The sequence below is a fragment of the Peromyscus maniculatus genome, chromosome 5, assembly GCF_049852395.1.
Source record: "Peromyscus maniculatus bairdii isolate BWxNUB_F1_BW_parent chromosome 5, HU_Pman_BW_mat_3.1, whole genome shotgun sequence".
Lineage (NCBI taxonomy): Eukaryota > Metazoa > Chordata > Mammalia > Rodentia > Cricetidae > Peromyscus > Peromyscus maniculatus.
The window spans coordinates 10,079,136-10,091,765 of NC_134856.1; the positions used below are offsets into that span (position 1 = coordinate 10,079,136).

Consider the following 12,630-nt stretch of genomic DNA (forward strand, 5'->3'; position numbering starts at 1 on the left):
TAGCTTGCCCAGCTAGCCACTCAGTTCAGGCCTAGGGAACAGTGACCTTTGAGGCTAATGCTACCCAGAGCCTTGTCTCACCTGAGATTTTACACATCCAAACACCCAGGCCCCACCCCACCCATCTGTGAGACAGTTTCTTCCTGTGTAGCCTTGGTTGGCCTGGAACTCTCTATGTATGTAGACCAGACTCGACTCAAACTCTCAAAGAGTTCCCCCTGCCTCTGCTGGAATTAAAAGTGTGCACTACCACCCCCAGTATTAGCCTCTCTTGTGAGATAAGTTTTGAGGTACTGGGTATGAGTTCCCATCAGACTGTGGCCCATGGGGACCACATTAGAGATGCTTCTGTGTGTATGTGTGTGTGTGTGTGTGTGTGTTACTTGCCTCATCTGCCTGGTGCCTATAGGCAACATTCCCCTTCACCTTGTTTACTAATCAAAGCCTAATACTTTTGTGGCCAAGATATACAAACCTCCTAACTCACTAGACTCCACCTGACTCTCCACCCCCACACCTTTTCCAAGGTGACACAGTCATCTAGAATGTTCTGAGGAGAAACCCAGCATGCTCTGGCAAATTCTGCAGCTAGGGCTCTTGTCTGTCAAGCCTGTTCCCTGAGGAGGGGCCCTAGGGCAGACTGATGTGGGCTCAGGGTCTGGGGCCTTCAGGGATGGTAGCCTGTTGGGGGCAGCCCCAAGGAAGGGTCACTGTCCCAGGAGCTTTATTCAAGGCATTGTCACCACAGATGCTCCCACTCACTATCTTGCTTGTCCATGTTCACGTCCACCTTCTTGGTCACAATTCTTCAAGGTCCTGGACTTGGCCTGGCCGCAGAAAACACAGTTGCACAGGCTGATTCAGTAGAAACTCCCCAAAGGTGGAAAATTCTGGGGGCTGGGCAAGGCTGAGCCCAGGGACCATAACTGTTCATGTAACTTCAGAGTCCTCTTAAAGGAGGAGAATGTTGTTATTATTTTTACAGATAAGTAGGCAGACCCAGGGCTTCTGAAGGGGCCTGTGCCCATGAGGGGTCCTGAGTTTCCCAAGAGTACCTCTCCAGGCCTCCTCAGAGCCATGGCTGGCACATTCTTGCAGGGAGTGGGCACTGCAGGCCATTGAAAACAGGGTGGCTTACCAGAGTTCCAGGCATAGCCTGGTGCTTGAACATAGGAAACCTGAGGCCCTGGGGCCAGAGGGGCACACTGGCTATCGCTGGAATTGTGGGCTGGAGGTGAGGACCTGGGCTCACGGTGCTCTTGGCTTTGGGCCCACAGGTGGAGCATCTAAAGGAAAAGCTCATTAGCCAGGCCCAGGAAGTGAGCCGACTTCGATCCGAACTGGTGAGGCCCCCAGTGCCATCTTGAGGAGGGTTTGGTGGAGGCCAAGCTGAGGATCCCACCTCGGGGTGTGGCTGTCTGAATCCCCCCCACACACACACCCACGCCCTACCTGAACTTCATGCTGCCTTGTCTCAAAGACTTGCCACTTCTCACCACAGAGCGGGGGCCTGGATCTCATTTGCTGACGTAAAATAGGAGTGTGAACTCTGCATTCATGTGACTTTGTGTTACTTTCACACTCGGGAAAATAGACTGCGCGGAGCAGGGGCAGCAGGGAGGGCACCTGCCTCGCCTTGCTGGCCTCCTTTTCTGTCCTTCCCTTGACTTCCTTCTGAGCCCCTGGCCTCTCCCTTCCCCTGCCTCTTTCTGTCCTCTCTTTCGCTTCTCCTCTCTCTGCTCATCTCACCTCTCCTGGTATGCCCTGGCTCATGCCTCCTCTGGGCCCCGGCTCTCCACAGGGAGGCACGGACGCGGAGAAGCACCGTGACAGGCTGATGGTGGAGAACGAGCAGCTGAGGCAGGAGCTGAGGCGCTGTGAGGTGGAGCTGCAGGAGCTGCGGGCACAGCCCGTGGTGCCCTGCGAGGGCTGTGAACACAGCCAGGTAAAGCCGGCAGGCCACCTCCACCCGGGGCCCCGTGGGCTCAGCGGCTTGGCCTGACCCCCGCCCCTGTCCCGGCTGCCTTGACTCCCGGCAGGAGAGCACCCAGCTCCGCGACAGACTGTCCCAGCTGCAGCTGGAAGTGGCCGAGAACAAAGGCATGCTGTCGGAGCTGAACCTGGAGGTGCAGCAGAAGACCGACCGGCTGGCAGAGGTGGAGCTGCGTCTCAAGGACTGCTTGGCTGAGAAGGCACAGGAGGAGGAGCGGCTCAGCCGGCGCCTGCGTGACAGCCACGAGACCATCGCCAGTCTGAGGGCCCAGTCCCCGCCGGTCAAGGTGAGTGGCCAGCTAGGCTGCGCTGCCTTGCAGGAATCCTGGGCCCGGGGCAGGGCTTGCCCCTGAAGAGAACCTTTGTCGCAGTGAACAGGCAGGTGTGCATGCTGAAGGGCTGGCTCTCCCAGCCTCGCGCTTTAGTGTGCGCCTTCCTGACTCGCTGCCAGGGCAGGCTCCGTGAAGGTTGTCTCTGTCCTTCCTGGCAGTCTGTGCCCTGCCTGGGCTCAGCGGGCTCCCCGCAGGCTCCCCTTATGTGGGAGCCCGTTCTGGGGTTCCTCGTGGCTTTACCCAGCAGGTCCGAATAGAGGATGATCAGGACCACGGGCCTGAGTGCAGGTGTCTGAGATGGCCTGCACTTGGCTGTGCTGGGGGAGGAGGTCCTTTGCTCCACCCCTTGGCGTCTCTATAAAAACCCTGGACCAGAGACAGTCCGGGCCCGTTGGAATAGGTTCCAGGCCCTCTCGAGGCTATCCTTTATTTTCTATCTGTTTATCTCCGCAAGATTCTCCGCTATAAATCCTTCTATCTAATATTTCCTGCTGCTCGCACTCAAGAAAACTCTGGGAAGCTGTGGGGGTGGTGGGTAAACGCCCCACACCCTTAGGAAGGTGCCAGCAGGCCCTGCCTGCAGCGTTCTGCAGACCCAGAACCTTTCAGCTCCTGGTGGTTTTGCTTTACCAGCAGCTGTCGTTGGGATGAGCTTCCGTGGGCCAGCCGCGCCTCACGATGCTCCGTCCTGTCCTTCCCGCTCTTTGCAGTACGTCATCAAGACAGTGGAGGTGGAGTCATCCAAGACCAAGCAGGCCCTCAGCGAGTCCCAGACCCGAAACCAGCACCTGCAGGAGCAGGTGGCCATGCAGCGGCAGGTGCTGAAGGAGATGGAACAGCAGCTGCAGAACTCACACCAGCTGACAGTACAGCTGCGCGCTCAGGTGGGCGGGTCAGGAGGACCGGGCTGGGGACGCCACCCTCCAGTCCACCCTCCAGGCCTGGGCTTCGGTTTCTCCTTTCCCCTGGCCATGCGGTCAAGCTCTGTTTCCTCGTCTGTAACGTGAGCTGGTCACAGAAGCCCCTTCACAGTGGGGACACGGGAACGTGATCGTAAGGGGCTGTCCCTGGCAGCCCACAGGTGTGCCCAGTAGGTCCTGCTGCGGCTCATGCCATCCCCTGAGCACTTGTGCCTCAGGGACACGTGGCCCGTCACCTGTTGGGTGCACAGAGCAGCTGGAGCTGGAGCTAATACCGGGAGGTGATGTCTGTACAGACTGACAGCCCTGTGGGGGAAAGCAGGCCACCCCATCCCTCCACACCATCCAGGCATATGTCCAAGCCTTCCCACACCTTCCCTTTCCCACACCCCCTTACTGAACCTTCTCCTGGCTCGGCCATCAGATCGCCATGTATGAGGCAGAGCTGGAGCGGGCACACGGGCAGATGCTGGAGGAGATGCAGTCCCTGGAGGAAGATAAGAACCGGGCCATTGAGGAGGCCTTCGCACGGGCCCAGGTGGAGATGAAGGCAGTCCATGAGAACCTGGCAGGTGAGCCTGAAGTCGGCTCTGCCCGCCCCCATACCCCTGCCCGTCCCCATGCCTCTGCATGACCCCTTACCCCCGCCTGCCCCCATGTCCCTGCCCACCCGCCCCCAGGCCGCCCCCATGCCCCCACCCGCCCCCAAGCCCCCGCCCGCCCCCAGGCCTCCGCCCACCCGCCCCCAGGCCCCCACCCGCCCCCACGCCCCCACCCGCCCCCACGCCCCCGCCCGCCCCCAGGCCTCCGCCTCGAAGCCCACATGTCTGACACCTTTGCCCATAGGTGTGAGGACTAACCTGCTAACTCTGCAGCCTGCCCTGAGGACCCTCACCAATGACTACAATGGGCTCAAGCGGCAGGTGCGGGGCTTCCCGCTGCTGCTGCAGGAGGCGCTCAGGAGTGTCAAAGCTGAGGTGAGCAAGCCTGGTGGGAGCTAGTGGGAGAGGCCGGCCATCTTTGTTCAGAGCCCCACGCAACAGCTTCTTGCCTTGTTCCCAGAAGACATTCATTCCTCTCACAGCTCTCCTCCATGCTACAGTACCCTTATATCGATTAGGTTTGTTTATCTATTTAGCTTTTATCTGAGACAGGGTCTCGCTACTCAGGCTGACCTTGACTCCGTGGTTTCCTGCCTCAGCCCCCTGAGTGTTGTACTCACTGGCTTCCGCCACCATGCCTGGACCACTGTGTTTATTTACTTTGTCGTGCTATGCTGAGATGGAGCCCAGGGCTTCACACCTGGTGGGCAAATGCCCTACCACCAAGCTTCGTCCCTAGGGGCTCGGTTTCTAAAGCCGTCCTCACAGTGTGAGACAGCCGGTGTCTCTTAGGTGCCTCCCGTGTGGCTGAGGCTTTTATAGCCTTGGCTTCCCAAGTTCATATGACAGCTCTGCAGAGACAGAGATGATCTGGGAGAAGGAAAGGAGTTATTTAAATAATTAAGTCAGTGATAGACGGACGTGGTGAGGAACCAGGCCCAGGGCACTCTGAGCAGCATCACTCCTGGGGAAGGGTTCGATGTGAGTGTAGCTGCGTCTCGCTGTAGCCAGGTCCTCCAGTTCCAGGGCTTGGCCTATTCTTTGCCTAGAGCTCAGTTTTTTTCTTGTCTATAAGATGGGGTGCTGACTCTGCCTCCTCAGAGGGATTGCTGGGAGAGGTCGGTCTGCTGTGATAGTGTGTGTTGGGTGCTCAGCCTGGGCAGGTGAGGGTAACCTGGTCATCAGGCCAGGTGGCCAGTGAAGGGAAGCTGAGGGGACCAGGCCTCTGACGGCAGTGTGCATGCTCCCCAGATTGGCCAGGCCATCGAGGAGGTTAATAGCAACAACCAAGAGCTGCTGCGCAAGTACCGCCGGGAACTGCAGCTGCGCAAGAAATGCCACAATGAGCTGGTGCGGCTGAAGGGTGAGTATGCTGGGCTGCATGGCTGTTACTCGGAGAACTGTGCTCTGATGCCGATGAGGATTCAGGGGCCCAGAAAGGTCAGGAAACTTGCTTAAAGACACGCACCTAATAAATGGTCCACCTTGGATTTGAACTCATTATCTTCAAGCTCCTTGTCCATGGCAGGTCCTCCCAGGCCTGGGGGATGTGGTAGGGCACAGTAGGGCAGTAGAAGCACTTGTTCCAGGTTGGAGCTTCACCGATCTCTGCCCTGAGCTCTAGGGAGCAGCTGCTGTGTCAGCTCCTGTCACAGACCCTGGGGAGCCCGCTGTGGCCCCAGATCACAGCCCTCACCATGCTCATGTTGACTGGGAGAAGAGACAGCGGTTACCAGTCACCCAGAGAACCCTGCCGTGTCCCATCCCCAGGGCTGGGAGCCCGTGGCCACTGGAAACACTGCCAGCCACCCTTCTCTTGCCTTGTCCTTTCCTCCCATCTGGTACCCAAGTTCTGCCGAGCAGTCCCTGTGCCCCTTTAGATTAAACAGAACAAACCCCTTGGTTTATGGAGTCCAGGCTCCTCCTTGAATTGATGAGGAAATCCAAATCCGTGGAGAGTGTTAACCAAGTCTGGCTGCAGTGCCTGAGGCAAAACACCCTGAATTTGCCTGCTCAGGAAGAAAATGTACTAAGTACATTCATACAACGGTCTGAGTGATTAATAAGAAGTTGCTCCCAGGACTTTGCCTAAAAGAGGGAACTCTCGGGCCACTGGTCCGCCTGGGATTACAGTCTCACAATGATCCACTCCATCTCTCCATCTTCAACCTAGGAAACATCCGGGTGATTGCGCGAGTCCGGCCAGTCACCAAGGAGGATGGGGAGGGGCCGGAGGCAACCAACGCTGTGACCTTTGACCCGGATGATGACTCCATCATCCACCTGCTGCACAAGGGCAAGCCTGTGTCCTTCGAGCTGGACAAGGTCTTCTCCCCGTGGGCCTCACAGCAGGATGTGAGTGTGGCTCCGTGCAGGGCGTTTGCAGGGAGGAGGAAGGAACAGCAGAGGGAAGGGCAGAACCACAAGGACAGGGTCAAGGCTGGGTGAAAAAGACAACCTGAGAGTGGAGGAGCGTGGTCACTCTTCTTCCATCTGGGAGGAAGAGGGTGGAAAGGTACCACCGGAGGCCTTAGGGCGAGAGATCCACACGGACCCTGCCTTACCCAGGGACCGTGGCTCTGCCCATCCCTATGGCTCCTTCCACCTCAAGACCCGGGGTGGCCTCCCCTGCCCCGAGTTCCTTTCTTGTAGCAGTACCATGGGACGTTCTAGAACTGCCCACTGTCCCTGACCCCCCCAGTGTCAAGGCCGAGCAACATGAGATCCGTGGGGGTCACAGCTGCACACTCCTCTCTGCTCGTGTGGCCCACATCTGCTCTTCCCTGCTGGGGCTCAGGCAGGCCCAAGCCAGAGCATGTGCTCGGCACATGCTGTCCTCTGCCTTGGTTTGCTCAAGTCCTCCCTGAGAATGAACAAGCCGGGATTGGGCCCCAACCCTGTGCTGGTGATGGTGGTTAAATCCTCCACCGTGGTCTGGTTCTCATTGGTGGAGGCCTTCGCTGGGAGGTGGCTGAAGTTGGGGCTGTGGGCCCCCACACGCCAGCAGCACTGGAAGCCCTTTGGCCCTGCCCCGTGTCCCCCCAGGTGTTCCAAGAGGTGCAGGCCCTCATCACCTCCTGCATTGATGGCTTCAACGTCTGCATCTTTGCTTATGGCCAGACGGGCGCCGGCAAGACATACACGATGGAGGTGGGTGTTTGCCCCGTGGGGAGGGGCCGAGGGACCCAGCTTCCTTACGTCGTCTTTGGGGTTTGCACAGTGTATGCTTTGTCTTATTCTCATAATCACTTGAAGCGGCCCTCACACAGGAATGGGCTGAGGGAGGTGCCTTCGAAGGGGAGGAGAGGCCTCTAGGGCCCAGGTGGGGCTCCAGATAGTTTCTGAACGGTGGCCATTTCATCCAGCCTTATCTACTTCACCCACACAGCTGGCTTCTGGCCTCCCCGACAGAGCCTCCCTGTGGGCAATGGTGGACAGTTTGCTCATTTTGACCGCCCCTTCCAGGAGGCCCAGTGACCACAAGCCCTGGTGCTCAGCAGGGCCGGCAGGCAGTTCAGGCCCTTCACCCCACTGAACTTTCCTTCTCACTGCCTCCCTGGTAGCCGGGGAGCGAAGGGGGTGAGAAACTTGCTTAATCCTAGTCGAATACCCAGGTATTCTGAGAGCAGCCCGGCCTGCAGCAGGGAGGCTCACCGTGAGGGCACCTGGGGGCACGGGGTGGCAGACTCTGTGTGAGCATCTGTAGGGCCACTGGGCCTTTCCTTCTGCCATCAGGGGACTCCCGAGAATCCAGGCATTAATCAGCGGGCCCTGCAGCTGCTCTTCTCTGAGGTGCAGGAGAAGGCATCTGACTGGCAGTATGACATCACCGTCAGCGCGGCCGAGATTTACAATGAGGTCCTCAGGTGGGCCTGGGACGGAGGTCTGAGGGGCGGGGGCCGGGGCTTCCTGGTCTCCAGGTCTAGCCTCCAGATAGAGCTGGCTTGACCAAACCTAGGAGGTGGGTCCTCCTCTCATATCTGGGCTCCTTTTCCTGTTGTGGGCTGCACTGTGCTGGGTAGGGATGGAGGTGGGGACCCCTGCCAAATCGGGGTGTGCCACCCTCCCCCCGAGTACAGGGGAGAAACAACAATGAAGAGGAAAGGCCCCCAACTTCATGGCCCAAGATTGATTGTGAGGGCAGAGTCCAGGCTAGGGATTGGGTGCCGTGCGAGCAGAGACCTGGAGTGGGAGAGGAGAAGTAATGTCCTGCTTGCCCCTCCAGAGACCTGCTGGGGAAAGAGCCTCAGGAGAAGCTGGAGATCCGACTGTGCCCAGATGGCAGTGGGCAGCTCTATGTGCCGGGGCTGACGGAGTTCCGGGTGCAGAGTGTGGATGACATCAACAAGGTAAGGGGCACTGGGGAAGCGCGGGGAGACCCTGGCCACCAACAGCTGCTCTGGAGGACAGAACCGGGCTCACGCGTGGCCTCTGTCCCCACCTGACTAGGCAGCTTGAGTCCCTCGGCCTCTCGAAGCCTGTTTCCTCATCTGAAAGGAAAAGGCAGGAGAACAATGAATCTGAATCCAGTCTGCTACCTAGCAAGACCCTGCCCAAAAAAATTTCAAGTGGCCAGTTGTACACGCTTTTAATCTTCGGACTCGGGCTCTCTGTGGGTTTGAGATCAGTCTGCTTTACATAGGGAGTTCCAGGCCAGCCAAGGCTGCATAGTGAGACCTTGTCTCAAAACAAAGAAGTAGCCAGATAATGATGGTACACCCTTTTATCCCAGTATTTGAGAGGAAAAGGCAGGCAGATCTCTGTGAGCTGGAGGGCAGCTTGATGTACATAGTAAGAACTTGTTTCCCCCCAAACCAAACAACAAAAAAACCCAAATAAACTTCAGTGTATAATAATACAGGTGGCATTGCCCTTCCCAAAGGAGCCCACTGCCTTTGCCCCCCAGGTGTTTGAGTATGGCTATAACAACCGTACCACGGAGTTCACCAACCTGAACGAACACAGCTCCCGCTCACACGCTCTGCTCATCGTCACAGTGCGTGGTGTGGACTGCAGCACAGGCCTCCGCACCACGGGTAAGAGACACACAGTGGGCATCCGGGTCAGGCGCTCTGTGGGTACCCTCTGAGCGGTGCCCTCTGCCCTGCCCAGCATCTCGGTCAGGCGCTCTGTGGGTACCCTCTGAGTGGTGCCCTTTGTCCTGCCCTTTGCCCTGCCCAGCATCCCGGTCAGGTGCTCCATGGGTACCCTCTGAGTAGTACCCTCTGCCCTGCCCGGCATCCCGGTCAGGTGCTCCGTGGGTACCCTCTGAGCGGTGCCCTTTGTCCTGCCCTTTGCCCTGCCTGGCATACTGGTCAAGCGCTCTGTGGGTACCCTCTGAGCGGTGCTGACCTGCCCTTTGCCCTACCCGCAGGGAAGCTGAACCTGGTGGACCTGGCTGGTTCGGAGCGTGTGGGCAAGTCAGGGGCTGAAGGCAACCGTCTTCGAGAGGCACAGCACATCAACAGGTCACTGTCTGCCCTGGGGGATGTCATTGCTGCCCTGCGTTCCCGACAGGGCCACGTGCCCTTCCGAAACTCCAAGCTCACCTACCTGCTGCAGGACTCTCTCAGTGGTGACAGCAAGACTCTCATGGTGGTGCAGGTGAGGGCCTGGGGTTCAGGAAGGGGGTCTCCAGGCTGCCAGCCCCCCCCCCAATTCCCACACGGACCCTGCCAACACTCTATGCAGTGCATAAATCTCTCCCCATGCCTCTGGCCTTCTGCCATTTCCTTGTCCCTGGTGGTCTCCTTGAGCAGAAGCACCCTCTAGTGACCATGCTGCCCGCTCCTGTGCCCCAGGGGCAGACAGCTGGCATGGGTTGGACCTGGAATCTCTGTCCCCCAGGTGTCCCCAGTGGAGAAGAACACCAGCGAGACCCTGTACTCCCTCAAGTTCGCTGAAAGGGTTCGATCCGTGGAGTTGGGACCTGGGTCCCGCCGCACAGAGCTGGGTTCCTGGTCAAGCCAGGAGCATCTGGAGGTGCGGGGGAGGAGGGAAGGGTCCCCTGTGGGCCTGGCTCAGGCTGGTACTGAGTAGGGCGGGGGTGGACAGGATCGTGTGGTGGGGGAAGCTGGAACCCAGTGGTGCTTTTGGTTTTTGAGGCAGGCTCTCATCATGTAGCACTGACTGTCCTAGAACTTGCTTTGTAGACTAGAAAGCCTCAAAATCAGAGATCTGCCTGCCTCCGTTTTCTGATTGCTAAGATTAAAGGCATGTGCCAAGTATACCCAGCTCCAGTGGCCCCTTTAGGCCATCTTTATTCGGGGGTGGGGAGGGAGGGCAGCAGTGGCCCACTGTAGATGTACAACACAAATTAATTTCCTCCTTCATGGATATTCCTGTGCTGACTTCTCAAGGCAGGAGTCATCAGTCCCCTTTGTAGGTGAGGGAGCATTGTCAGGGAAACAGTGTATGGAGGGGAGGAGCCAGGACAGCCGTGGCTCCCACAGCTCAGGGCCTTCTCTGCTCACAGTGGGAGCCAGCTTGCCAGACCCCACAGCCAACAGCTCGAGCCCACTCTGCCCCTGGCTCTGGGACCAACAGCCGCCCGGGCTCCATCCGCAGGAAGCTGCAGCCATCGGGTAAGCCTGCCTGGGAGTGGACTGGGTGGGAGGCCGGAGGGCAGCAAGCCTTCCTCACGTCGGTGGTCACAGTGCCAGGCTGCCCTTTCCTAGATGAGGCTAAACTGCTTTTAAAGGGGGAGAAAAAGCCTGTGAGGCAGGCCCAGTGCCCCCACCTGTAATTTCAATTCCTTGGGAGGCTGAAACAAGGACTGAAGTTTGAGGCCAGTCTGGCCAATGTAGTCTCAGAATAGAATTTTTAAAAAGAGGTAGGCATGGTAGCTTGTGTCTGAGCCTTTAGCATTGGCAGGCAGAGGCAGAAAGAAGGACTTCCAGTTCTGGGCTAGCATGGTTTACACAGTGAGTTCCAGACCAGTGAAGGTTATAGAGTGACAGTGGACCCCCAGAAGGGAAGCTGCTTGCCTAGCACACAAAGCCATGTTTATAACTAGTCTCCCTCTCTTGCCTGCTCTGGACAGGAGTCAGAGGGCAGAACTGTCTCACTGAGTCCCGGGCCCCTGGAGAGGGTGACAAGGAATCTGGTCCTAGAAGCTCCTAGGATGTACTGACTCAAGGCCCTGCCCTTGAGTCAGTATATCCTTGAGTCAGTACATCACTCCGCAGGGCAGGGCACCTCTCCTACCTGCCTCTGTCCCCACCTCCCACCAAGCAGCCCAGCCATCCCCAGTGGGAAAGAGGCCTCATCACAGGGCTGTGACCTGGGGTTCGCCAGGCCTCCTCACTGGGTCCAAAAGGGGTGGTGGCAGCTGGGCCCAAACCCTGCTAAGTGAGATGTCTGTCACTTTGATTTCAGCCTGACGGCTGGGACTGTGGTCTCCAGGTGAGTGTGGGCCAGCGGCCGGGGGCTGCCCGCCTGCTCTCCGCTGTTGGTTGCGGGCTCGCTCTGCCAGGGCTCGGTTGTACAGAGCTGGGCCTGTCCTCTGCTGCCTGCTGCCATGTGCTTCTGCTGGCTTCTTGCTCTGCATCTGCTGTGGGCACGGCTGCCGAGGCAGGAGGCTGAGAGCTCCCTTCTTTTTCAGGGAAGTTGAGGCCAGTGCCTGTGTGAGGACGTGTCATGCTGCCAGGCCTGGAGCCCGGGCTGGCTCCTGCTGTAACACCTACCATGAATGCAGGAGACGGAGGCCCGTGTGGAGGCCCTCCCGCCCTGCCTATCCTCAGAGATGAGAAACATGTTCAGAAGGAAGCGAGTCTCTGTGTGGCTCTAGGCACCCAGGCATGGGCTTCTGGAAGGGCAGGGATGGCCCTCTGCCTGGGAGGCCGAGGCCATGGAAGTCCATCCCTTGCAGGGGAGGGTGGCCCCTACTAGTGGGCACGGCTGAGGAACCAGCTGGGGGTTGGGGAGAGCAAGAGCATCTCTGCTCGCCCTCCTGAGGAGGGGACCCCTCACTGGAGCGTGTACATAATGTTCCTAGGTGTATATAGGAGCCCTCACCCTGTGGGGTCTGGGCTGTATTTATGGCTGGCAGAGGCCAGTGGACGGGGCCGGGTCCTGCTCATCTGCCTGACACCAGGCACTCTCCCTGCCCACTGATTCTCAACATGTTCCTCTCCCCGAATCCTATTTAAGAACTTTTGGAAGCTTAGCCATTTTTACTTATTAAAGTTAATGTCTTTTTACACAAGCACAGTCTGAGTCACTGGTGTTGGGAGACCCTGTGTGGGGGTCACGGAGAGGAGACATTACATGTCCTCCTGCCCCCTGCTGCCTGACCACGCAGACTCGAGAAGCTACCACTCAAGACCACGTGTTCCCCAGGACTCTCACTGTCCCATGCCTCTTCCATCATTTTGGTTATGACCTAACTGAATACCCCACTGTGTGCCTGGAACCACTGTCCCATCGTCCCCCAGAGTGGTGTCATCTCCATGTCACAGATGGAGACCTGAGGCTTCCGGGAGCTTCAAAGACCTGTCTGTCAGGTGTGCCAGCCACTGCTCACCCTGTGCTGGCCCTTCTCCCAGTCTTCGGAACTGCGCCACTAAAAATGACCCCAGTCCCCACCTCTACTTATGCGTGCCTGGCCCCAGCCTTCTCCCCTCTTGCTGGCCACATTAAAAGCTGTCCTGGAGGGCAAACTCTTAGGATGCCACTAAGTCTGAGGCTGGCTCTCATCATCCAGCCAGGAAGCACAGATTCCTGTGGGCCGTGTGAGCCACTCTAGTCTTCAGGGTCATCTAACATCCTGGTCTAGTCCCTCAG

At 58.2% G+C, this 12,630-nt stretch overlaps 1 protein-coding gene across 24 annotated transcripts in view; it reads left to right on the top strand.

The window, feature by feature from the left end:
• Window positions 1–12,052, top strand: part of Kifc3 (kinesin family member C3) — an 89,177-nt gene extending 77,125 nt beyond the window's left edge. For 12 of the 24 annotated variants that reach the window (XM_076571639.1, XM_076571633.1, XM_076571635.1 and 9 more), the window contains 17 exons: window positions 1,278–1,343; window positions 1,802–1,945; window positions 2,040–2,279; window positions 3,035–3,208; window positions 3,669–3,816; window positions 4,091–4,221; window positions 5,098–5,209; window positions 6,020–6,201; window positions 6,892–6,996; window positions 7,582–7,712; window positions 8,072–8,195; window positions 8,753–8,882; window positions 9,221–9,450; window positions 9,694–9,828; window positions 10,322–10,430; window positions 11,224–11,250; window positions 11,450–12,052. In XM_076571639.1, the coding sequence (XP_076427754.1) occupies window positions 1,278–1,343; window positions 1,802–1,945; window positions 2,040–2,279; window positions 3,035–3,208; window positions 3,669–3,816; window positions 4,091–4,221; window positions 5,098–5,209; window positions 6,020–6,201; window positions 6,892–6,996; window positions 7,582–7,712; window positions 8,072–8,195; window positions 8,753–8,882; window positions 9,221–9,450; window positions 9,694–9,828; window positions 10,322–10,430; window positions 11,224–11,228 (2,166 nt within the window). In that variant the 3' untranslated portion in view covers window positions 11,229–11,250; window positions 11,450–12,052. The remainder of the gene's footprint in view (window positions 1–1,277; window positions 1,344–1,801; window positions 1,946–2,039; window positions 2,280–3,034; window positions 3,209–3,668; window positions 3,817–4,090; window positions 4,222–5,097; window positions 5,210–6,019; window positions 6,202–6,891; window positions 6,997–7,581; window positions 7,713–8,071; window positions 8,196–8,752; window positions 8,883–9,220; window positions 9,451–9,693; window positions 9,829–10,321; window positions 10,431–11,223; window positions 11,251–11,449) is intronic. The other 12 variants (XM_042277273.2, XM_076571638.1, XM_042277274.2 and 9 more) reach the window with 1 other exon arrangement.
• Window positions 12,053–12,630: the final 578 nt, after the last annotated feature.